General features: G+C 43.3%; 1 protein-coding gene across 1 annotated transcript in view; it reads left to right on the top strand.

Moving 5' to 3' along the window:
* The first annotated feature begins 4,738 nt into the window (after positions 1-4,738).
* LOC128411322 (cytosolic phospholipase A2 epsilon-like) overlaps positions 4,739-26,143 on the top strand; it is a 42,700-nt gene continuing 21,295 nt past the window's right edge. Inside the window, exons 1-6 of the mRNA XM_053383551.1 lie at positions 4,739-4,802; positions 10,638-10,710; positions 20,711-20,847; positions 22,120-22,251; positions 23,716-23,756; positions 25,658-25,700. Of these exons, the coding sequence (XP_053239526.1) occupies positions 4,776-4,802; positions 10,638-10,710; positions 20,711-20,847; positions 22,120-22,251; positions 23,716-23,756; positions 25,658-25,700 (453 nt within the window). The 5' untranslated portion in view covers positions 4,739-4,775. The remainder of the gene's footprint in view (positions 4,803-10,637; positions 10,711-20,710; positions 20,848-22,119; positions 22,252-23,715; positions 23,757-25,657; positions 25,701-26,143) is intronic.

Here is a 26,143-nt window from a genome sequence, read left to right as displayed (position 1 = left end):
CAATTAGATAGCTGTTTTGCACCTTTATTAACATATTCCCACAACTTGCATGGACAAGTATGTGTGATACTTAAAAAAAATTATTTTTTTTTAATATAGTGCTTTGTCTTGATATTCTGAAGCCAAATGACCTGAAACCCATGTACAAAGGATGTGGGAGGGGATCATCTGAGAAGAATTAGATGAAGGCCTTGGTTCCTATCTGGCCTCTGACCCTTGCATGGTCTTCCTGTTTGATCCTGGCTCTGCTATGCAGTTCTACATTCTTATGCGACTGGAATGATGTGGGGTGGGGAGAGGGGAAACAACAGCCACAACATCACCATTGAATGAGAAAGTAGCCTATTTCTCCCCTCTGCTAACAATGAGTTCTGGGATGTTAATCTGTCTCTAAAACTGGAAAAGAGACTGGTGTTCTTAAATCAGGGATTCAGAGGGTGCTTTCAGTCAGTCACTATTTCACAGATGTGGTTAATTTAGGGGCAAATTTGGTTTGTGCAACTGAAACAGATTTGGTCTCTTGTGCCACAAAACCTCTTCAAAAGGGGGGGGGGTCCTACATGGTGGGATGCCAGTGGGATTATACCCTAGTAGAGCTGAGGTATATCAACAAGGATTTGGCTTCATTGTTTTGAAGAAAGTGCGATTCCCTGCACATGGACTACCACATGTGACAGAGCTGTGCCAAAGTAGTAGTAGTAGTAGTAGTAGTAGTAGTAGTAGTAGTAGTAAATAAATAATTTATTATTTATACCCCACCCATCTTACTGGGTTTCCCCAACCACTCTGGGCAGCTCCCAACAGAACATTAAAAACATGATAAAACACTAAAAACTTCCCTAAACAGGGCTGCCTTCAGATGTCTTCTAAAAGTCAGATGGTTGCTTATTTCCTTGACATCTGATGAGAGGGCGTTCCACAGGGCAGGCGCATCTACCGAGAAGGCCCTCTGCCTGGTTCCCTGTAACCTCACTTGTCATAGTGAGGGAACTGCCATAAGGCCCTCAGAGCTGGACCTCAGTATCCAGGCGGAACGATGGGGATGGAGACACTCCTTCAGGTATACTGGGCCGAGTGTTTGGTGAAAGGGTTTTTCAGGAAATATCAGATATAATGGAACAATTGGTGGTGGAGGTGGAGCTATCCTAGGTCCTGTCAAATGTTATAGCCCATGTGTTATAGCAGTGTTATAGCCCATGACTAACATCAACTCATCATCATTTACAATGCAAGGCTGGTGGCCCAAAGTGTGATTTAAAGAGTGATTTATTGGGTTGGCTGAGAAGCTTCCATAGCCCAGAGGAGTTGCAAAATGGGATAACTTCATGGCAATTTGGGGACCTTTCATGACATTTATTACCAGGCAAGGAAGTGAATTAATTCTGCCCTGAGTACCAGAAGTCATTTTGGAAAGGTTTATTGCCATAATATTTAGCTTAATCTTAATAGTTATCTTGGTCATGTGCAAGTATTTGGATATCTAAATTATGTTTCCTAGTGATGTTTCAAATTATGTAAGGACAGGCACTATATTTTGTTCCAATGTATTTAATTTAATAACATTTAAATATTCATAAAACCCACTTTCCTATAAAGTATAACAAGACAATGTACAACATAAAAATGAAATACTATGATAAAAGCAGTAAAAGCATCAATAATATATCAGTAAAAATGGGCTGGTAAAAAAAAAATTGTTGTTCAAAATACTTGTCTGACCAAAACAGCTTTTAATAGGTGGATGAAAGAAAGCAGAATTCCTTCTGAATTTCTATTGGCAAGGAGTTCCACAGGATAGAACCTGGCACACAAATGGGCTGGGTCTTGGCAAAGTCTGCCCAAACCTCAGGGGCTTCGGGGACCACTCAACATGCTTCAGTAAAAGACATCAAAATCTTGAAATTGCTGGTGGTTTTTAATATATGCTTTTATTTATTTTTTAATAAAAGAAAAGCAATGAGAAAATGTGCTGGAAAGTGAGGGATAATGAACAGTTGACATGGCATTGTATAACTTTTCCACAAACAAATCATAATGAATGCTCATTAAATAACTGATGCCATATTATCTCCCCACAAACTTTGTGCAAGTCATCCAGAAGTGACTCAAGTTTATTAGGAGGTTTTTTTAACCATGCAACTCACACAGAATGGAATCTAAAGCTAAAATTTGCTCTTCTCCAAACACTCCAGCCTTAGACTACCTTTCCTATTTCCCCAGATCCTTTTCATGTCTTTCACTAGAAATCCCAATATGCAGTTCGCCTACCACAAACCAACAAAGAACAATGGATACCCAAACAACAAACTGTGTTCATGGAAGAATGGGGCAGCTTTCATTCTGGAAGCCAAAGATAGGACACAGCTTCTGAAGCTCCCAAGATCAATGTTTGGGTCATCTTAACAAAATAAAAGTGTTTTCCTCCACTGTGAAAGGTTTTTGACACGCCTTCTTCACTGATGCTAAGAGTCTGTATGCTGCTGAGAGAGGGAGGGGGCTCACCTGGGAAATGTATCCACTACCTTAGACAGCTCCTCATCATCAGCCCCCTTTTTTGTTGTTTAGTCGTTTAGTCGTGTCCGACTCTTCGTGACCCCATGGACCAGAGCACGCCAGGCACTTCTGTCTTCCACTGCCTCCCGCAGTTTGATCAAACTCATGCTGGTAGCTTCAAGAACACCATCCAACCATCTCATCCTCTGTCTTCCCCTTCTCCTTGTGCCCTCCATCTTCCCCAACATCAGGGTCTTTTCCAGGGAGTCTTCTCTTCTCATGAGGTGGCCAAAGTATTGGAGCCTCAGCTTCAGGATCTGTCCTTCCAGTGAGCACTCAGGGCTGATTTCCTTAAGAATGGATAGGTTTGATCTTCTTGCAGTCCATGGGACTCTCAAGAGTCTCCTCCAGCACCATAATTCAAAAGCATCACTTCTTTGACGATCAGCCTTCTTTATGGTCCAGCTCTCACTTCCATACATCACTACCGGGAAAACCATAGCTTTAGCTATACGGACCTTTGTTGGCAAGGTGATGTCTCTACTTTTTAAGATGCTGTCTAGGTTTGTCATTGCTTTTCTCCCAAGAAGCAGGCGTCTTTTAATTTCGTGACTGCTGTCACCATCTGCAGTGATCATGGAGCCCAAGAAAGTAAAATCTCTTACTGCCTCCATTTCTTCCCCTTCTATTTGCCAGGAGGTGATGGGACCAGTGGCCATGATCTTCGTTTTTTTGATGTTGAGCTTCAGACCATATTTTGCGCTCTCCTCTTTCACCCTCAATAAAAGGTTCTTTAATTCCTCCTCACTTTCTGCCATCAAAGTTGTGTTATCTGCATATCTGAGGTTGTTGATATTTCTTCTGGCAATCTTAATTCCGGCTTCGGATTCATCCAGCCCAGCCTTTCGCATGATGAATTCTGCATATAAGTTAAATAAGCAGGGAGACATTATACAGCCTTGTCGTACTCCTTTCCCAATTTTGAACCAATCAGTTGTTCCATATCCAGTTCTAACTGTAGCTTCTTGTCCCACATAGAGATTTCTCAGGAGACAGATGAGGTGATCAGGCACTCCCATTTCTTTAAGAACTTGCCATAGTTTGCTGTGGTCGACACAGTCAAAGGCTTTTGCATAGTCAATGAAGCAGAAGTAGATGTCTTTCTGGAACTCTCTTGCTTTCTCCATAATCCAGCGCATGTTTGCAATTTAGTCTCTGGTTCCTCTGCCCCTTCGAAATCCAGCTTGCACTTCTGGGAGTTCTCGGTCCACATACTGCTTAAGCCTGCCTTGTAGAATTTTAAGCATAACCTTGCTAGCGTGTGGAATGAGTGCAATTGTGCGGTAGTTGGAGCATTCTTTGGCACTTCCCTTCTTTGGGATTGGGATGTAGACTGATCTTCTCCAATCCTCTGGCCACTGCTGAGTTTTCCAAACTTATCAGCCCCCTTTAGTCAATTATAATCCTATTTTGCTGGGGAAAATGAATGTTGCCTCCTTGCTTTGGGTTGAACTGTTCTATTAGCCTTCACAGTGTCAAAAAATTAGGGGAGGTCCAAAATTGGCAAACCGATTTGGGGAAGTGGGGAGCCTGGGTTTCCCCCCCCCCCCATAGAAGTCAGCAGCAGCAGCAGCAGCAGCAATATTATCCAGCCCTTTTTATTTTGGTTTGAAAAAGTGGCTTTGGGCAATGGTGGCTCAGTTGCTGCCACTGCTGCCAAAATACAGCTTTTATGGGAAACCATTACCAATTGTGAGAGTATTTCTGCCCCCACTTCATGAAGCACCAGAGAAATGGGGGTTTGGATTTTACCACAGGATGGGTGCACACCACCTAAGAACTTCTAAATGTTGCAATAGGGGGGTTGTAGAACTTGCCACACAGATGACCTCACAGAAACAAGGGTAATGTGACATAAAATTCCTAAATATCTCAATCTAGCATGCCCTCTTCACATCCTTTCTGGGTCCTTTCCTCCCTTTCCCAAACTTAAAAAGTTAGTCGATTTTTTGTTATTAGGCTAAGGGATTTGTCTCAAATTCCCTCAGTCTTGTATTCATTAAACCTACAAGTAGACTTCTACTGCATTTGATCATTGCTCTTAGCATATGAGTTTAATGAAAGAGATTGCAACACATTGAGAGAAATTAAGCAGGGGTGGAGCTGTGAGTTAGATCGTAAAACACCTGCTCAACAACTCCTGAGTTTAAAGGCTGTAAACTTGCTTTAGCCATTGCTGCCTGCTGGGAAACTGTTGTGGAATCTAGCAGACCAGGGCCACAATGGGGGCATTTTCAAGCAAACAACAGGTAAGGAGTTGGAGAATACCAACTCAGATCCATTTTATTTGATTAGCTGTTTGGGCACTGTAAGTAGGGATTTGTCTTTGCAAAGATTCTTTAGTATGCTTTTTCTCTGCTATCTCCAGCTTTGTAAAACATTTCTTCTTAGCCATTTGTGGGCTATACCCATAGCTGTCAACTTACAGATTTGAAAATAAGGGATCAGCAGCCAAAATAAGGGATTTTCTGGGCACAGGTATGTTCAACTTCTGAGCCCTTCTGAGCCAAAGGCAGAAAGCCCAGCCAACAGCCAAACGAAGCCTCATCAATAAGGGACAGCGGCGGGACATGGGGCTGGGATAAGGGACTTTCCTGCCAAATAAGGGACGCTTGACAGCTATGGCTATACCTTCATCTTAATAAGTGCTGGCTAAGAAAACGGTCAGATTCCCATGAAAGGTTTAATTCGTAAAGATCCACTCAGACTGTGGCTGGGCTGAAAGTGTGAGAAGGGTTAAAGCTCTTGAGGCAGTGATGAGCTCTTGTCAGCTAGAGCACAGTTTATGTAGCAATCATGAAACATTCACAGGGCTCGTGTTTGTGGGCCAGGTATACTTGATGATGCATCCTATCCCTCCAGAACAGTATAATCTGAAGCTGTCAGCGTGGGAGCAGTGCAGAGTTTGCCTCTGACAGAGGGAAAAGTCACATTTCTTTTCCAGAGGAAAGCCCCATGTAGAACAGCAGTTCCAGATTTTGTGTGTATACAAAGCTGAAGTTACATTAAAATAAACACTAGATGTTCATGCTTTAGAATTCTTAGCTTTCTTTTGTGTTTCTGTTTAAAAAACATGTAGAAATCTACCAATAACACACAGGAACTGAATTTTCAGCATGGTAAGAAAGGTTACTTTTAGATTAGCAAGGGAAGTACTTATGTTTGCCTTAGACATGGGTGATAGAGGAGGAGTTGGACTATAAAGCAAAATAATTACAAGTTATGCCCAGGGGCTTGATGCTCTGTTGGCAGCCGTGTTTATCCTCTTTTAATTGATTTATTCTTCTTTTTCTTTCACTTTCTGGCCACCACTTCAAAGCATAGTCCATGTATTTTCCTGATTCAATTATTCCCAAACTGCTTAGAGTGCACAAAGTTGGCATTTTAAGAGTTCTCTAGATTTATCTATAAGTATCTCCACCAAGAATCACCTGGAGCAGAGCACTTCTCAGAACTTTTAAGGGTTGAAAGGATCATTAATAACAAACCATTATATGTATATTTCCATCACTCCCACCCCATGCTATTGGATAATATCTCAGATCAGCTTTGGCCATATAAAATAATAGTATGATGAGTGGCAAGTTATATCAAAAGAATAGCTGTGGCCCACCTGCTAATTCTACAAAATATGTATATTTGATGGAGTACTGGTGGGGATCCAAATTCACCTTATTCAGAAACAAAATGAGATCAGTCACCCTTCTGGATGACATCCATGACATCTTCTGTATTCTGTAGGTTAGCCCCCATTGATTAGGCTAATAGTGAAAGTTGGTAAGTGGCTGCATAGCAATGCATTTTGGTTTTATCAATATGATAACTCAGCCTCTCCAGTCACTATGTAGGCCACTAAGAACTGAATAGAGCAGCTGTAAAAGGCATCAGAGATAGAGCTGGCAGAAAAAAAAGGAATTGGTCATTGGTTCAACTATGAACCAATTATACATGCTTAGTGAAAGGTTCTTGAAAAAGTCTGAAGGACCTCAGAAGTTTTTAGAGCATCACTGGAGAGGACATCGAGGAAGCACTTTTATTGCAATAGTTATAGGCAAGGGCAAACAGTTTGGTGAGCTAACCAGAGCTTTAGGTAATATGAAGTGAATATGCATTTCTCTGAGCACAAACCCTTCTCAGATTTTGGGCTGATCTAAGAGCCAAGAATGGATATTTTATACCATGCTGGCAACCCACCAAACTCAATAACCCTCATAAAATAACATTGAAATGTTTCCCTGATCTTTTTGGATATCATTAACAGCCTCATCATTCATACCAAACTCCAGTAGTTGTCATATCATCCTCAATAACTTCCACATCAACAGCTACTATGAGATACATTGTCTGCCAGAAAATAGGAGGTGTCTGGCTCTATCCCTTGCCAGGAAAACTAACTTTGCTGGAACAGCCCAGAGTTGTGCCACAACTGGCAGAAAGAATGACGTGTGACGAAGTCACACAGGATGTTGCAAATGCTCTTAGTTATCTGGCAACAGTCACTGTATCAGGTGGATCATGGTGCAAAGGCATTGATCTGTGCATACATATTTTCAACTGATTGCATTTTGAGTCACGAGGAGACCTAGTCTTGTCCTGTAAACCTTGCCAGACATAATCACGTGAAAAGTGTAAAGTTCTCTTTGAAGTTAAATCAGCTTGGGGCTTGCCTAGCTTCATGTGTTAACCCTGTTTGGCCCACCTACATCTTTACCTGCCCAACATTTAGAGCAGCAGGTTTGCTTGTTTAGCCAAAATGGCCTTCCAGGTCAAATGTAGAGGACTAGTGACCCTAATTAGACCCACAGTCCAGAGGTTCCTCAGCGTTCATTTAAAATGAAATTCAAGGTTCAAAATAAAATATCTACAGAGAATCTTAGGAAAGTTGAAATTCTCCGGGTGGAGTTCACACATCTGACTAATATTGCCTAAGGTAGAATTTTGGGCAAGGTGTGTGCTTTGTTTGGGTGGGGGAGGGAAATATGCATCATGATATGATGATTTTGGAGAGAAATCAGCGTTTATTATCTGGTCAGGAGCGTTTCCACAATTCTAACTGCATTTCCTCACAAGTGGAGTTAAAGATATATTTCAAGGGTCTTGTTCTGGTGACACATTTGTAGAAATTCTGAGGAAAGTGTTCTTTTTAGCACAAGGCCAGATAGCCAAAGAACTTGGATGCTATTTGCTGAAACCTCCTCCCTTCAGCACATGACGAGGTGTGACCAACTCAGCTGTGTTAGTAAATTGTCTGCTAGCCAAAGCTGCTCATTTGGGCAGCTGCTAAAAGGCAGTGGCAAATGACATCTGCTGTGATATGCATTTGGGCCTAAGTTGTTCAGTGAGAAGACAATAATAATCAGCTGAAAGGTCACTTCTAGTAACTGTCTCTCCTCCTCGGATAATAATAATAAAAATAAATTTTATTTATAACCTGCCCTCCCCGGCCAGAGCCAGACTCAGGGCGGCTAACAACAGTAAAATTACAGTAAAACCATAATGGGGGGGTGGGACGGAAACCAATTTAAAATACAGGTTAAAATGCAAATTAAAATGCAGCCTCATCAAAACCATAAGGGGAGGGAAACATAAGGCTCAGACTGAGTCCAAACCAAAGGCCAGGCAGAGCAGCTCTGTCTTGCAGACCCTGCAGAAAGGTCAAGTCCCTAGTTTCTTGTGACAGAGCATTTCACCAAGTAGGGGCCAGTACTGAAAAGGCCTTGGCCCTAGTTGTGACCAATTTAACTACCTTGCGACCCAGGACCTCCAAAATGTTGTCATTAAGGTCCTCCGCGGGGCATACCGCGAGAGGTGATCCTGTAGGTACATGGGTCCTAGGCCGGAAAGTGCTTTAAAGGTCAAAACCAGCACCTTAAACCTGACCCTGTACTCCACTCTGGCCCTTTACCTCACATCCCCTATCAGGGACGCCGACTTACCCCCCACATTTGGGGAGGGCACATCACGTGATGCGTCATGTGATACATCCCGCCTCCAGCCCACACCCACCAGGCCACGCGGACATCCTGTCCCTGCTGCCGCGATTTGCCAGGAGGAGGCAGAATGCAGCTGCTGGGCTCCGTTCTTGGCCTCCTCCCTGCATGTGCAGGGCAGGGGCCAGACGCATGGAGGACGATCTTTGCCCTCATTTGTCCCAGCCCCCTCCCAGCTCCTGGGCTCCCAGGCAGGGGCTGTGGTGTGCAGAGAGTGCCTGGTGTTGGCAGGGGATGTTGGCCCTCTCAATATTGGGTGGGCTGGGCCCCCTGCTTCAAAATATTGAGGGAGCTGAAGCCCCATGAGCCCCATATACCCAGAACCTCTGTCCCCTATTGCAGAGGCCCTCCATCGTGTTGGACTCAAAGGCTGCGTACACACTCCTGTTTACTCTGCATACAGTGCACTCTCATTGCTGGTTTGGGAAGCATTGTACACATAATTTTAGCCAGAATCTTCATTTACTTCAGTCATTGCATAGGAAATACTGCATTTTGATGCATTCCCCTGTAAACCAGCTTCAGTCTGAATTGAGAAAAAGATCAAGCTAGCTGCATTTTAAGATGGTAATCTGCACACACTCCAGCTCCCATCACCACAACTAGCTTGGTCAGTTGTCAGCAATGATGGGAGCCCTAGTCCAGCAATATCTGGAGGTCTTTAGGTTCCTCACCCTTGCCCTACTGAAACTAAGCCTAAGCACTGAACCAAGCACACATCATTCCCTAATCCATCTTCTTCCCCTTCGATTGTTTTCTCTTCTGCATTGTCTTTTACATTGGAAGTTCCTTGGGACAGGGACCTGGATGTGCCATTTTGGTTTGTTACTCTGGAAAATGATGAATATGTAGAAGTGGCATGATATAGAAAAATAATTGATTAAATGGAAAATGTCCTTATTTTCCTTCACAGTCCTAGGTTGCCAAAGCTTTTCACTTGTACTGCAGTGCTTTAGATACATTTGAGGCTTCAGCTAAGCATCTGTAGTAGTTTCAATGGAATTGAAGAATAAATATAAGGAGGGGAATGCCTCAGTAGGCTTTTGCATATTTCTGGAGCAAGGATCAGATTCACCTCAGTCATGAACTCCTAGTCTGGCTTTGCCTGTGTCTGTGCAGGAATGTTGTGAAGAAAAGTTATTTAAGAAGCCCAGAAATTGACTGCTTATTTCCCCAATAATCTTCAAGCGTCTTTATACTGTGTTAAAAAATTAATTGGACAGAAAGGTGTAAGATGAAGACCAAAGGCCTTTTGGTTACTATGCCACTAAAAAAAAGTCAAGAACACAAACCTTTGTGTTACCAGGGCCTGTCCTACTATTAGACAGAGTGAGGAGGCTGCCTCAGACTGCAAATGCTGAAGGACGGAGCTGTTTGTGGCATGCAGCCTGCTTTGTGCCTCCTAAGTTGTCAATCTGGGCTGCTTTAAGAGGAAAGTCAGGATATAAATTGAATGGATGGATGGATGAATAGATGTTGGCCTTCTATCATCACTTGAGGTGAACCCTACTGTTAAAGTAAGATTCAATTCCTAGTCCAGTTGGCTTCCATATGTGGAATGAGAGGAAACACAATATTGTGCTTTGCCTCAGGCAGCAAAAAGGATCTGCGTTATCACTATTTCATAACTAGAGTAGAAGGTGCCAGGGAATATAAAACTATGCAGTGCATCTCATGGTACACCGGGCTGAAGTGATGGAAAAGGATACAAAAGGGTTAAGGAGGAGGATGGGAGTGGAGGAGAGAAGCTAACCAACACGTGCCATCCTAGATCCATCTGCAACAGCACAGACAGATGCATTCATGGGCTAGTGTATATTATTGTAAGTAGACTTCAGACAATATGGCGGAACAGATTTCCCTTGCTTGGGTTGCTCCAGCTACACCAGTGTGACCTAATGCCTCATTGCAGCAAGGCATCTGTGAGTTTTTGCTAGGATGGGCTTGTGATTTTGCTTTTCTTCCTCCTTTCCTATGCCAGGCTGGGGGAGGGGGGTGATTCTGCATCCTGTGGTATGTCAAAAGTCAGCTAGATGCCATCTTTACAATCAGCTAAATGTTAACCCATCCTTCATGTTTGATTTTGTTCTGCAGACAGAACCTGCTCCTTGCAGCCTTCTCACCGTAAAGGTCATAAAAATGAAAAATCTCCGGAAGGCAGACCTGCGTGAGTATTTCGGTTGTTGTGAGAGCTTCCTTGTCATTTTAAGAAGCCTAGAGTCATAATCATACAAATATACTCATCACGGAATGATTTTTATATGCATGCCTCACAAGTCAGCATTTATATTCAGTGCAAGTAGAGAATTGCATCTGCAGAACCACCTTAGCTCAAACATTGCCATATAGAAGGAAAAAGTTGTGTTATGCAGGATCTAAACTACACCCGGCCCTATGCAAATACAATTTGAAAGTACACTGGTACCTCGGTTTAAGAACAGTACTCTTTAAGAATGATTTGGTTTATGAACTCCACAAAACCAAAAATAGTGTCCTGGCTTGAGAACTTCACCTCGGTCTAAGAAGGCCACTTCTGCCTTGAGGAGGTGTTGGTGTTGTTGTGGGCTCTCACGACCCCTCCATGTGTGCAGGGGCCAGCCCTGCGTGACTGGGGGATTCCCGGCTGTGTCACTGGCCAGGCTGACCAATCTGGTTGGTCTGGGGGTGTGGCCTGCCCAATAAAGGCAGGACGGGAGATCTCTCTCTTTCCGGCTTCCCCCCCTCCCGCCCTTTAAGGTTTTCATCTCTTTTGACCTTGCTATGGACTTCAGTTGGTTGCCATTGAGGGGCCTGGTAGGAATTTTTCCACTTGGCAAATTGGCACCAGCCACTTGGTTTTCGCCTACCTTCGTAGCAAATTGTCACAACTTTTTAAGGTTTGGTGGTTAGGCATTGGAATATTTTTGGAGAAGAGAAGAAGGGAGGTAGCGCCATCACCTGCCCCGCATATTGAAGGGTATTCCGTTAAAGGATTCCGGGGGGCGTGGTCCTGTCCAAAGCCTAGGGAGGTTAGGGCCTAAGGCAGTACCCCTTTCGGTGAACCCCGGGGGAGCTCCTAGTTGATGTGCATCAGCAGGACTCCCCCTACTTACTGGTGGTTAACCCTTCTCGGACACCCTGCAGATGGGCTGGAGTCAGATATAGTTGGTTAGATCCAATGCCTAAGCCAATACTGCTCATTATCTGTAACCAATTAAGTTGTGGCCTTTTTTAATAATAATAATAATAATAATAATAATAATTTTTATTTATACCCCGCCCTCCCCAGCCAAGGCCGGGCTCAGAGCGGCTTACAAGTAATAATAAAAACAAGTTGAATGATTACAACTTAAAAACAAAATTAAAATACAACATTAAAGTATTGAAACATTAAAATATTAAAATGTAGCCTCATCCAGGCCGGAGCCAGAGTAGAAAAGGCCCTGGCTCTGGTTGAAGCCAATCTAACTTCCTTCCCGGGACCACTAGGGTGTTGCTATTTATGGACCTTGAGGCTCTCCGTGGGGCATACCGGGAGAGGCGGTCCCGTAGGTACGAGGGTCCTAGGCTGTGAAGGGCTTTAAAGGTCAAAAGCAGCACCTTAAATCTGACCCTGTACTCTACCGGGAGCCAGTGCAGTTTGAAAAGCACTGGGTGAATATGCTCCCATGGCAGAGACCCCGTGAGGAGCCTCGTTGCAGCATTCTGCACCCTCTGGAGTTTCTGGGTCAGCTTCAAGGGCAGTCCCGCGTAGAGCGAATTACAGTATTCAAGCCTGGAGACGACCGTCGCATGGATCACATGGATCATTATTTTTAGCCCATTAACCTTAAATACTTGAGTCATGTGTCTTTATTCAACCAAGGGGGCAGTGGGGTCGGGACCTTCACAATGTAATCCGAATGGTGGAAGGGCAACAGCGGCTGCAGGCCTCATTAGGGAAAGCGTGCCTCGGTTTAAGAATGATTTTGGTTTAAGAACGGACTTCCAGAACGGATTAAGTTCGTAAACCAAGGTACCACTGTATCTTTACTACTTAACATGAGATGATGGCTCGATGAAGCAAGAATTGATCACACATAAGTGCATCTTGGCCACCTCATGAGAAGAGAAGACTCCCTGGAAAAGACCCTGATGTTGGGAAAGATGGAGGGCACAAGGAGAAGGGGACGACAGAGGATGAGATGGTTGGATGGTGTTCTTGAAGCTACCAGCATGAGTTTGATCAAACTGCGGGAGGCAGTGGAGGACAGAAGTGCCTGGCGTGCTCTGGTCCATGGGGTCACGAAGAGTCGGACACGACTAAACAACTAAACAACAACAACAAGTGCATCTTTGAGCATAGATCTTTTATTTACCAAAAGAGCACCATCCACATGCAATAGCTGGCTTGCGTAAACCCCAAAGTTGGCAGAAAAACAAACATCTTAGGCTTGTGGGGAGGAACCTAATGGGAAAGCTCCCCCAACAGCTCAGTGAGAACTGAGCATTCTCAGTCATCACAGGATGCTGACTGATGGGGGATTGTTGTTGTTGTTTAGTCGTGTCTGACTCTTCATGACCCCATGGACCAGAGCACGCCTGGCACTCCTGTCTTCCTCTGCCTCCCACAGTTTGGTCAAACTCATGTTAGTAGCTTTGAGAACACTGCCCAGCCATCTCGTCCTCTGTCATCCCCTTCTCCTTGTGTCCTCCATCTTTCCCAACACCAGGGTCTTTTCCAGGGAGTCTTCTCTTAGGGGAAGGAAAACCAGGGGTAGTGGAAATAGAATGGAGTTTCCTGGAAAAGGGTATGATTGGCCAGCTGGAAGTGGAATGTTCCACATGGCAACGTTTTGCTGCAGGTTCTACTTGTTTCTTTTTATTTTATTCCAGGAGTTCTAACAAATACCCAGCCTTGGAAAAGTGTATGAAAATGCCTCTGTGGGCATCTGTCACTAGTTAGATACCACCATACTTGGTGATATTTCAGCTGCTGCCTGTAAACCATTTACCTCCAAATAATGGTGGCATAGTCTCTGATGTCTGTGGGATTTCAGGGAGACTATAGTAACAAAGAGTACGACCGTCGATTGCAGTAATTGGCAAGTTGTCTCTTGTATGTCACTACTGGAAGCTTGTGATCAGCAACATCTCCAAGCCTCATTTTATGTGAAGCCAGATTAGCATCATGAATAATAGGAAGGTGTTGCGCAAACAAATTGTGCCAGTAAAATGTGCCAGTTGTGCCAGTATAAAGGTTGTAAAGGATGTGCCCTGGCCTTAATATTTTATTTTATTTTTTTAAATGCAGCAAGCTCTAAATGGAAAAAAGTGTGAGGTGAAAAGAACCAGAAGAAAGCAGAACACTTTATTCATGTAAACTTGTTTGGGCAGTTGAAATAACATCTAATGCAGAATGTTTTAAAATGGAAAGTTATTAAGCTGGTATTTTGCAACATTTGGTAGGCTGACATAGCAAGGTGCTGGCATCTGAGTACAAAGCTAAATTGAAAGACATTGCTGATTCACAGGATTATGAGGAAAAAATTAAATTATACAATATTAACCGAATGATCTCATGGCCTGGAATACTATATACAATTTAGGACTGGGACAATTTAGGACTGGAACTGTATTCTTGCTAACTGAGGCTGACCTAAGAACTGAAAATGAAAATTTATTGGTGAATTGCAAGGTAGATGTGAGGCTATAGCCATATACACCACCTGCTGCACTTGGAAATGTAACTCACTAGGATCCTTTAGCTTTATTGGCTCTATCCTCTTGTCAGTCTCTGTCAGGCAGAACAGAAATAGGCTACTGAAACTCACTGCTCCACAATTCAACAGCAAAGCCCTCAGATTGCCTCCCAGAGAGCGCTGCTTGTCCTTGGACATCTGATTTCTCTTGCTGTGCAGAATTATTAAATTTAATTGAGTGGAGCATAACATATTCTTTTATTCCCACAACCATTTGATGGATGACACATATGTACTTCTAGCCTTGTACTTCTAGTGGTTAGGGAGGAGGTGAAAAGGTAGTGGTTGGCTTTGTGGTGGCCAAGTTTACTTATGACACTAAATTGTTCAGTTTTTTTTAAAAAAAACAACAGAAAACAGAAACAAAATGAGATTGTGGAGAGCTCCAAAAGGATCTCTCCAAACTGGGTGAATGGGCAGTAAATGTTAGTTATAAGTTTAATGTGTTTAAGAGTATTGTATTTAGAAATGCTGTATGGGAAGGTGGGGTTTTTTTGTGCCTTAGGCACAGAGGTAGTGTTTTTCCATTGTGAATGAGCTAAACATCTTGTGGCTCATCTCATGACCCGTCACAAGACACAACTAAAGAGAACCTGTGGAAGTCTATTTACCTGGAGGTTGCTTGCAACAGGCAGAGGAAATCAGTCAGATACAGTGCATTTTTTTTTTTAGATATATAGAGACTTAGGAGCCAATTCCTAGGGGCCGTGAAGGCTTTGGCCCCCACAATAAAATATTTGAGAGGCCGGGCCCCCACAAAATTGATGGGCATTCCCATTCAATCATGTGACTGATTATGAGGTGTGCGGCTAACCTGGGCCCCCACAATATTTTATTCAAGTTGGCACTCCTGTACAGAGAAACTTCATTTTACTAAAGATGCTTAATATCTCACTTTGAGAATGGAGATAGGAACTGAAAATCATTGCTAATTTTTGCAATGTATAACTTAGTTACAAAATATAAATGTTACAAAAGAATGAAGTGTTTAAAACTGTTCTGAAGCAAAGCTTTAAAGTTCATTCTTGTGGTGGAGTGAATTGACTTCTACACAAGGGCCAGATCAGGGGTATTTGTTGTACAACTCTAACAGTAAAATGGCAAATGAATTTCTATATGAACAAGTGTAAAGTAATACATGCTGGAGCAAAAAAATTAAATAAAAACTTAATTTTACGTACATGCTTGTGGGGTCTGAAATGGAGGTGACAGAACAGGAGTGAGACCTTGGGGTCACAGTAGATAGCTCAGTGAAGATGTCAACCCAGTGGGCGACAGCCATTAGAAAGGCAGATTCTACACTAGAGATAATTAGGAAAGGAATTGAAAATAAAACTGCCAATATCAAAATGCCATTATACAAATCTATGGTGTGACCACATTTGAAGTCCTGTTTTGGTTGCCTCACCTCACCTCAAAAAGGATATTGGAAAAGGTTCAGAAAAGCGCAACCAAAATGATAACAGGGATGGAGCAGCTCCTTGATGAAGAATGGTTGCAGCATTTAGGACTTTTTAGTTGAGAGAAAAGGTGAGTAAGCAGTGACATGATCGAAGTTCATAAAATCATGCCTGGCATTGAGAAGTAGATAGAGAAGAGTTTTTCTCCCTCTCTCATAACAGTAGAACTTGCAGACATCCAAAGAAGCAGAATGTTGAAAGATTTAAAAGGTAAAGGGACCCCTGACCATTAGGTCCAGTCGTGGCCGACTTTGGGGTTGCGGCGCTCATCTCTCTTTTTTTTATAAATATATTTTATTGATTTTCCATACATTTGTGCCACATTAACAATTTGCATTAAACTTTTCGGTTTTTTGACTTCCTTCGGCTTCTCTGCCAATCATTCAAATTCTGATTTTTTTAAATACACATTTCCAAATTTCAGTATTTCAAATTTCAAATTTGTGGCGCTCATCTCACTTTATTGGCTGAGGGAGCCGGCGTACAGCTTCCGGGTCATGTGGCCAGTATGTCTAAGCTGCTTCTGGCGAACCAGAGCAGCACATGGAAACTCTGTTTACCTTCCCGCCAGAGTGGTACCTATTTATCTACTTGCACTTTGACATGCTTTCGAACTGCTAGGTTGGCAGGAGCAGGAACCGAGCAACGGGAGCTCACCCCGTCACGGGGATTCGAACCGCCAACCTTCTGATCGGCAAGTCCTAGGCTCTGTGGTTTAACCCACAGCGCCACCCACGTCCCTTGAAAGATTTAGGACACATAAAATAAAGTTATTCTTCGCACAGCTCATAATCAAACTATGGCGCTCGCTCCCCCAGGAGACAGTGATGGCCACCAATTAAAATGGCTTTAAAAGAGGCAAATTCATGGAGGAGAAGGCCATCGATGACTATGATGTTGATGCTCTGCCTCCATGGTAAGAGGCATGTCAGTTGCAGGAAACCACAGGACAGAAGAGTGCTCTCGTGCTCATGTTCTGCTCCTTGGTTTCCTGCAGGCATCTAGTTAGTCACTGAGAACAGGAATGCTGGACTAGATGGGCCATTGGCTTGATCCAGCAGGCTATTCTTATGCACTTACGTTATTATGCTTAATTGGCCGGAAAGTGCCGATCACTTGTAAGCCATGTTGAGGGTGTTGTGTTGATAGCGGCAAAAGTATCCATCCGCTGACAGAGAACAAAAGCGGGAAGGGTTGCCCTTGTTGAGATGGCTTAGTGACACACTCACCATGCAGCTACAAATTAGCTGTATTTCATGGCATCACTGTAGCATCATAATGGTATCATGCTCATAATGGTATTGTGCTGTGTGATGATCCCCATTAGGTGGGATAATGCAATCAACATGAAGAAGCCCTATTTTAAAAAAATGGCACAGGAAGAATTGCCAAGTGCATTTAACATTTTGTGTGTGTGCTTTTGCCTAAGCCCTGGTTGTAATTTATAACATTAACATCTGGCCTTCTGATCATCTGACCTTATACTGTTGGCAGAGGCAGATTTAGGGGTGTGTGACCAGTTCGATTGCACTGAGAGCAGAGCCTCAGGGGCGCCAAACTATGCTTTAGAATGAAGCATGAGAGGCTGCCCCCCAATTTTGGTGACACACAGGGAACTGCTGAAATTTGAGACAGCAACTGCCACAGTTATGTCTCAGAGCTCTGATATGCCTGAAAGGATCCCTGAGGACTACTGAACTCTGATGTTATAGGCTGATTGAGATTCCACTAATTGTTGGTCTGTATGCTTTACTCAGTGCCCATGGTCTAAGTCTGGGTGGAGCAAGGAAGAAGAACCCCACCTATTGAGTCTTGACTAGTGACACGCAAAAGAATTAGGAATTGGAAAACAGGAAGAGATGCTATTCTATAGGGAGCCATGGGGGTGGATGGATGGACAAGGTATTGCTTGCATGATTGCAATCAGATTGATCATCTACATACCTGAGAACTGGGAAGGAATGTTGTCCCAAGTCACCTGGGAAAATCACTGAGCTTTCTTTCCACCCACATGTCTATGAGGCTGCATGCTGCAAAACCTGTTTAGTTCCAGTCACAAGTGTCTGCCTTTGAAACCTAGACTTATTCTTACAGGCCTTTTTGGTAATATGGTGCACCTTGGCCCATCTAGACGTATGCTAGTGATATAAGCTTGCTACTTCTCTCTAGTCTCTTCCTTCCCCATCCATTCAGTGCATCTGCCATACTTCTGAAGGCACCAGTTGTTGATTTGTGGGTGTCACATTTGAATATGCTTTATGCACTCTTAAATCCAGCACACGTAGACACCAGTTGTATGGTTCATCCCTGGATTTTATCTGGGATATCAGGCACATTGTTTAGGTAGACATGTGTTGGATTTCACAGGTGTAAGGCATATAGCAGGGCACTGAAGCCCAGTTGGCAGGAGAGAGAGCAAGGCTGCCCCCTGCCCACATGCAGATTTTGGGAGTACAGAATTCCAACAAGACCATACCAAATTCAGTGAGCATTGATGACATTCTGCAGTCATGTGGGCTTTTGGCTCGCTAAAGATCCAATCAGGGTCTAACTGCGAATGGGGAGATGACCCAACAGAAGTTTGGGCAGAGGAAGATCTGGCAATGGCTCAATCTCCTTTGGACCTTTGCTATCAGCTCCCCTTTGAGCTTATTCATCTTTATCTCTAGTCTCCACAACATCTGCTGGTCATGGATCTTCATCCTAGACAGTCCCCATTTTTCAATCTAGACAGTCAGTCCAGAAGGATACCATAGTCCATGCTATCCACAGCCACCAAGAGTTAATTGAGAATTTGCTCAGTCACACTCTTCTGATCCTTTTCTCAGCATGTCATTCATCAGTGCAGGACCCAGGCCTGAAACCAGATTTAAATGGATCCAGATAATTGGTGATATCCCAAAATATCTGGAGTTTCAGGGCAATCACCCAAGAAAGGTATGTTTGTGACCAGCTAGTTGTTGCCTAACCTCGAGGTCCTCGGAATCCTTTTTTTAAAAAATGAATGGGACCACATATTCACATCAGAAGGTATTGATAAATTAATTCCCATAACCAGATGGGGAAGGGGCAGAAGAAGGAATAGCCTTCAATTTCCCTTTCACTCTTAACCAGCTTGTCAGTCCTCCCTTTACTGAATCTGCCCCTGCCTGTAATAACTTCAGTTGGGTGCTTTTCTTCCTTCTGAGCTGATGCAACTTAAAATTGCACAATCATCTAGTGAAACAACTGAGCACAAATCCAAAACCCCGGAGCCAAGAGAGTGCAATGTATCAAAAGCCAGATAAAACCAAACTAAACACATTTCAGTTTAGCAGTGGGAAGATAAAGTGCATCATAGATGCAGAAAGATCAGACTGCAAACTAATTTAGCAGCAGCTGCAGATAAAGTAATTAATCTCATGAAATTGTATAAAACTCATTATAGAAGCAAGAGACAAAGTACATAAGATGCTGCAAAATTAAATGGCAAGAGTAGATTCCATTTTTTTAAAAAATAATTTATAATTGATTTTCAGTGAAGCAAAAGCAAAGAATGAGAAAAAACAAAAACAAAATATCCTCAAAGTGAAATTTCCAGTCCACGGATGCTCTTTGAAAATACTATTTCAAATCCATAGATGCTATGAATGAAAGGGTTTCTTGTGATAGTGTTAGAAGTTTTGCTACAGCATGGAGCTACTCCCTTCCACCCCCCCAAATATGGCTTTTCATATAGCTTTGGACAAGTATGATTTCCATGCTAAGGTCTCCTCTCACTGAAAGGGATTGAAAGGGCATGGAAAGTGCTCCCAAATGCTTTTTGTGTGTGTTTTGTTTAGCACAAACTTCACCAGAATGTTGGACTTGGTGATCCGCTCTACTCCAGTTCTTTTTGTTAATTCAAATCAACAGCTTTGGCATCAGCGTTTGTGTTAATTAATTTTGTTTGTTGCATTAAGTATTATTTTTTTTATATGCAGGTGGGGAAAAAATATAGGGCTCCTGACGTGTGATCTCTTGTAATGAATTCCTTGCTATTGTCTGAAGTGCTGTGTAGGACAAACATTCCTTAATCTAGAACTAAGATGTGGTTGCTTTCCGGGAATGAACCGGGAATAAAGCTCCAGCCCTGCTTGTATAAGGAATAATTCGTACCTCGTTTACTAGCTTTGGCAGTGTCTGTGATGCCATAAAATATAAGCTGCTCTGCATTGCGCTGGGTGTATTGTCTAAGAGTGATCTAAGGGCCCAATTATGTGGGATGTTGATAATGCTGTTTGCAGAATTTTCTTTAAAATTCTAAAAAATTACCAGTACGCTTTAATCCCCCCCCCCCGCAATTCCTAATCCAGATTGGGATTTTGGCGTGGGAAATATAGGCACCTGAGCCCTTTATCCCTAACCATGAACCCAATTCAGACTGGGGGCACCACTCCTGAAATGCAAATCATCCAGATCAGGATTTTTTTTGGGGGGGTGCCAAGTGCTAAAATTCCACCCTGCGCTAAGGTCCCAATTGGATTGTGTTCATAGTACAGTGGTACCTCAGGTTAAGTACTTAATTTGTTCCGGAGGTCTGTTCTTAACCTGAAACTGTTCTTAACCTGAAGCACCACTTTAGCTAATGGGGCCTCCTGCTGCCACCGCGCCGCCAGAGCATAATTTCTGTTCTCATCCTGAAGCAAAGTTCTTAACCTGAAGCACTATTTCTGGGTTAGCGGAGTCTGTAACCTGAAGCATATGTAACCCGAGGTACCACTGTACTGGTTATTTCTGCCAGAAAAACCCTGTATTCAACCTGACATGAATATCTGAATTTATATATAATAAGCACAGCTGAAACACTGCACTGATAGTTAAATCCTAAGCATATTTACTCAGAAGGAAGACTCACAGAACTCATTTGAAGTCATTCCAAAGTTTAACATGTTTAGGCTTGCGCTGTAAATACATATGAGTTGCATATTGCTATTTTATCACTAAAAAATCACATCTTTTGCAATAGTAACCCAGTCTGATTGCTACGTGACTTTGTGGATGCCTACTGCTTCAGTGAAAAAGACTAGGACCCAGACCGTGAAGGACAACAAAGACCCGGTGTGGAATGAAACATTTCACTTTAGGATTCAGAATGAAGTAAAGGTAAGGAGCTGTGCCAACTCTCTTAAACAGGAATTGCTACTTATTTAGGCAGTCACAGAAGCAGAGGACTGGGAACTGCACAGGTGTCACTTAAAAGCAGGGCCGAAACTAATGAGATATCACTATGGAGATACTCCCAATATTTACTCCTCTTCCCAAGTGTTAACATCATACAAATTCAAACAAGACTGTTCTACTTTCTGGTAGATGACACATACATAATATTAAACGGTTAAAAGTTTAGATCAGGAATTACCCCTGGATTGACCTCCTTGGATGGGGATGAGGAACCCATAGCCCTTCAGATGTTGTTGGACTACAACTCCCATAATCTTTGACCATTGACCATATTGGCTGTGGCTGATGGGAGTTGGAGACCAACAATATTTGAAGGGTCACTGATTTCCCATCCTCACCTCTGGGCTGAGGCATGTGTTACTGTGACAAACATCTTCAGCGTAGTGAGGATGGTTATACCAGTCAGGGCCTTGGTTGGGTCTGTCAACAGTTCCTCATACTCGGGAGCAGGGCAAATCCGAGCTGGATGAAGGTTAAGTTCACAGCTGGCACTAAGATAAATTGAAGTTATCCCAGCAAGGGCCCAGGAAAGATTGGAAGGTTTATATCCTCTTAGGCAGCTCCTCTGTTTTCCTGGTCATCTTCTGGATCACAATTTGTCCTCCTTTGGCTTCTCCCTCCTAGCTGAGAAAAAACCCTGTTATTGAAACCCTACGGCTGTTGGATAAGCACCCTTCCACTGACTGTGGGTGTCTTGCTGGACTATCTGATTTTGAGGGGTTAGGAGTAAAGAGGGAGAGTTTGAACCGAGGGGAAGAAGGTCCAGAAAGGGGCAGCGCAATACATTCTGATGCCTGAGACCAAAGACCCATTTGAAGCTGAAGGACAGTGGATTAGCACTGAATCCGTCAGCACTAGTGGTGGGAGAATTTTATTCACTACAGCTGAGGGCAGCAGTCTGGCTTAGGAGTTGCAGGGCAAGCCATGTGGTGTGCATACAGCTCAGTCCACTGACACCTTTCTATTGCTTCCTGTCCACCAGTATTTGCCACCTGAAGTACTGCCTCACTCTGACTATTGGTAGGGCCAGCGCTGAGTTCATGTCTGGGGTGGGGGACATCAGGCTGCTCAGTTGTGAGCTCTTTGGGGTCTTTGGTGCTCCTGGAGTCCCACTCCTCTTCCTTGGATGGGGTGCCCCTAGAGAGAGAGGCTACTCTATGAGAGGTTCTAAAGTTCTTCTCTGGATTTCTCTAGAACATTCTGGAGCTTAAAGTTACTGATGAAGATAAGCATACTGAAGATGACCATCTCCTCACTGTTTTCTTTGATGTTTCTAAAATCCAACTTGGAGAAACAACCCGCCTGAGCTTTCAGCTGAATCCAAAAGTGAGTACTGCAAGTAAAAAGCAGGCTGTGCGACATTGTGTGGAAAACAAATCCACATTTCTCTCAATTTTCAATGAAGTTCCCTTTCAGCTATTAAGCAATGGCACCATATAAAAGAATTACACTTGCTTTGAATACACAGACAACAACAAAAGAGTTTTGTGGCACCTTAAAGACAAATTTTATCATAGCATAAGCGTTTGTGAACTAGAGTGTGTTTCATTAGATACATGAAGTGTGTGTGTGTGTGTGTGTGTACGCACACACACAAACACATATAAGTACATGGGTGTAAAGAAAAAACAATAATCTAAAGGTTAGAGTTAAATGGCAATGGAATGGAAAAAGTATAGCTTGATAATTCTGTTAGTTTAAAATTATGCAAACCTACCCTTCACAACAACTGTGGTTAGTTATTTTAGCATTACCTAGCTGTGACAATATAGTGAGACCTTAATTATATGCAAAACGAGCTCAATGACCCTTCACAGCAGCAGTGGCTGTTGATAAACAAATCACCCACCTATAGAGGATTACATATTTCTGTTCTGACCTAACTGAATAGAACTGAACATTTTGACGCTGAATACACCAGTGATTCCCATATCAAACTGTTAAGTATGAACAGTATGTGTGTGTCTTTAAACATCTGAGTCCAGTCCAGACAGGGCAATGCACACCAGGACCCAAACCCAAAGAGTGCTAGTCACACTCAAGTCCCATTGAATTAAATGTGGCTAATTGTTTTTGACTGAAGTTAAAGGGATTTGAGTTCTATATTTTTCCCCCTATTGGGACTGCAGCCAGAGCTGCTTGGGCATCACCAGTGCTTCCATGTGGTATGGAGAGCTAGCTATCTTGGGACATAATCGGGCAAGGCACATCAGCACGGCCTTTTGTTAGTAGGATCCCATCTACCCCCTGGTCAATGGCTCCCACAGTGTAGCCTAGGGAGAGCTGAAGAATCTTTACCAAAATGCTCATTTTTAGGGGAAACTGCTTGCAAAGATGTGTATATTAGGAAAAACTGCATTAAAAATGTGTTTATTAGCAGAAATCCACACTAAAATGCCGACAAATTTCCAAGAGGATTAAAAAATAATAACCACAAGTTTCTGCAGAAATGTGGAGAACTGGATTTATGACTGGAAAGATGAGAAACTGAGAAAACCAAAATGGTCAGGTCCTTGCATCCCTAGCTACCTCTGAGGTGACTTGGCTTCTCAGTCCTGCCCCCTGACTTCCACTCATTGAGGATGGACATCTGAGTTGCAGAAGCAAATTATAACCCTGGTTGGACAGGTTTCTAGCTCCTATGGAATATTATGCTCCTAGTCTTCCATAGCATGAATGTCCACAACTCAGGGCATGGACTCCCTTCACTTAACTAATGTGTGAAGTGGGCTTATTATTCAAGGGAATGTGTGAACATGCTGTCACTGTTTTTGCTTTTTAAACTTTCAGGGTAAGGAGGAACTAGAAGTTGAATTCACAATGGAGAGCAGGTAAGAACAACTGTTGTTGCACATACCATTAACAAAACTGCCATGCAAAAAATAAAATAAAATGCAGCATTGATAAAGAGCTTGCCTTGCATCTCTCTTGATAAAAAACCTTTAATATATATCTAACTAGGTATTGCTGACGGTGTGTATTCATATTCTGTTATTGGGGATTGATCTGAAGGATCGATGTGGTATAGCAGGGGCTAATATATTGATGGGGATATAGTAGCATTTGCTAAAGGGCTTCAGCACTGGCTATTTATAGGGAGGCTATTGAAGGCCAGGAATATTTCATCAAGGAGACTGCATGATAGAACTACTGCTTTACTGTTTCATCTCAGTAGACAGATGGAGAAACCTTGTGACTGGATGCTCCATATAAAACTCCTTGCATACAGAAAACTAGAGATCAGGGAAAAGAGTTCCTGCACAGCATGTGCCATGATATTCCTGATCCAGAGCCTTGCATGTGTTTCCCAACTTTGGGTCTCCAGCAGTTTGGGACTACACCTCCCATCATCCCTAGCTAGGAAGACCAATGGTCAGAGATGATGGGAATTGTAGTCTGAAAGCAGCTGGAGATCCAAGGTTGGGAAACACCGCTCTGCAGCATTTTATAGGGCTCCTGTACAACCAGTCTTCTCTGTTCACTTCCATGGAGAGATAACTGTGCATCATTCTTGTGCATAAATCTTCTGCTTTTATCTAAATGAATGGAAAAGCTGCTCTTGTGGGTGGGGAAGCTCTGTGTGGGCACCAGAGCTGTCATATGTGTAAGTATGGTGTGGAGAGATGCCAGTGAGAGACAGGTGGCCCAGGGGTTGCCTAAGAGCGCACAGCTACAATTTGTAGCATATGCCAGCCATGCGCTCAAGTGTCGTCCACTATATGGTTGTTCCCAGGAATGGAGATTCGTCTCATAATCTGCTTGTCCTGATTCAGGTAGGTAGCTGTGTTGGTCTGACACAGTCAATATATATATAGGTAAAGGTAAAGGGACCCCTGACCACTAGGTCCAGTCGTGACCGACTCTGGGGTTGTGGCGCTCATCTCCCTTTATTTGCCAAGGGAGCTGGCGTATAGCTTCCGGTTCATGTGGCCAGCATGACTAAGCCGCTTCTGGCAAATCAGAGCAGCGCACGAAAACGCCGTTTACCTTCCCGCCGGAGCGGTACCTATTTATCTACTTGCACTTTGACGTGCTTTTGAACTGCTAGGTTGGCAGGATCAGGGACCGGGCAATGGGAGCTCACCCCGTCGTGGGGATTCAAACCGCCGACCTTCTGATCGGCATGTTAGCATATGTAATATGCTTGTTCTGAGTTTTTGTTACTCCAGAACTTGATGCAATTGGTTTAGCCAGAAGTTCCACATTGCTTGGAAGTCTGCTTGCTTAATTGCTTTTCCAGCTTTCCTTTAGGCCCCTCACACTGACGTGTCCTTTGGAATGAACATTTCAGAGAGGCTCCCCAATTCCTGGCATCTCCCCCTCTCCTGTTGTCCGCTGTCTTGGGCGTCCTCCTGAGCTCATACCCCTCCCCGCACTGGAGGGCTGCAGAAGGTCTCAAGTTCAATCTCCAGCATCTCCAAGTAGGACCGGGAATACCCCCTGTCTGAAACCTGGGGAGCTGCTGCCAGCCAGTACAGACAATACTCAGTATCAGGCAGCTTCCCATGTACCTGAAGAACTCCCCGGCTGAGTCAGGATGCTGCCCAAGCTGGGGATGGCATGTCCCTTCTTGGCCTGGTTTTGTGAATATTTGGCTGTGCCAAACAAGTTGTGGAGCCACTAGGAAGCCGCAAAAGACACAGCTGCTGACAAATGAGAAAACAAAATACAAATAAAATGCCATCCTTACAGCTACTGGAAAAGTATCATTTTCTTTTCTTTTACCTTTCAGCCCAGATGTCCCAGAGAAGATATTTACTAATGGAGTTTTGGTGGTAAGTTTATGAATTCTGTTTCTTTATCTGACTAGCTAGTAGAGCTAAGGTCTATAAAGTTCAGGTACTCAAATTCTGCATACCTAAACACAACTTTCCTGTACATGACAAGCTGGAACTAGAATTTCTGCTACTTAGCTCTCCCACTCAATTTCCCCAAGGTGAGGAAGCTCAGACTGGAACAGAGAAGCTTGGTTACAGTTGCCACACTCCACCAAGTGCCACCAAGTGGTAAAAATCAAAGCATGCTATCCCTGCCACCTTCATATTGAAGCTTCCTAAAACACTGAGATAGGCACAGAGAAGCTTAAATCAATTATCATGTCCCAAACTCACCCCCCCGCACTGTCTAGTGAATTTAACAGACTCCAACATGTGCTGGCAGAATATTCATAACTATAAAACCGTGTTACATTGTTGGTGCAGGGGTAAGGAACTGCTGA

The sequence above is a fragment of the Podarcis raffonei genome, chromosome 1 (genome assembly GCF_027172205.1).
Source record: "Podarcis raffonei isolate rPodRaf1 chromosome 1, rPodRaf1.pri, whole genome shotgun sequence".
In the NCBI taxonomy this organism is placed as follows: domain Eukaryota; kingdom Metazoa; phylum Chordata; class Lepidosauria; order Squamata; family Lacertidae; genus Podarcis; species Podarcis raffonei.
This window is presented reverse-complemented; position numbering and strand designations above follow the sequence as displayed.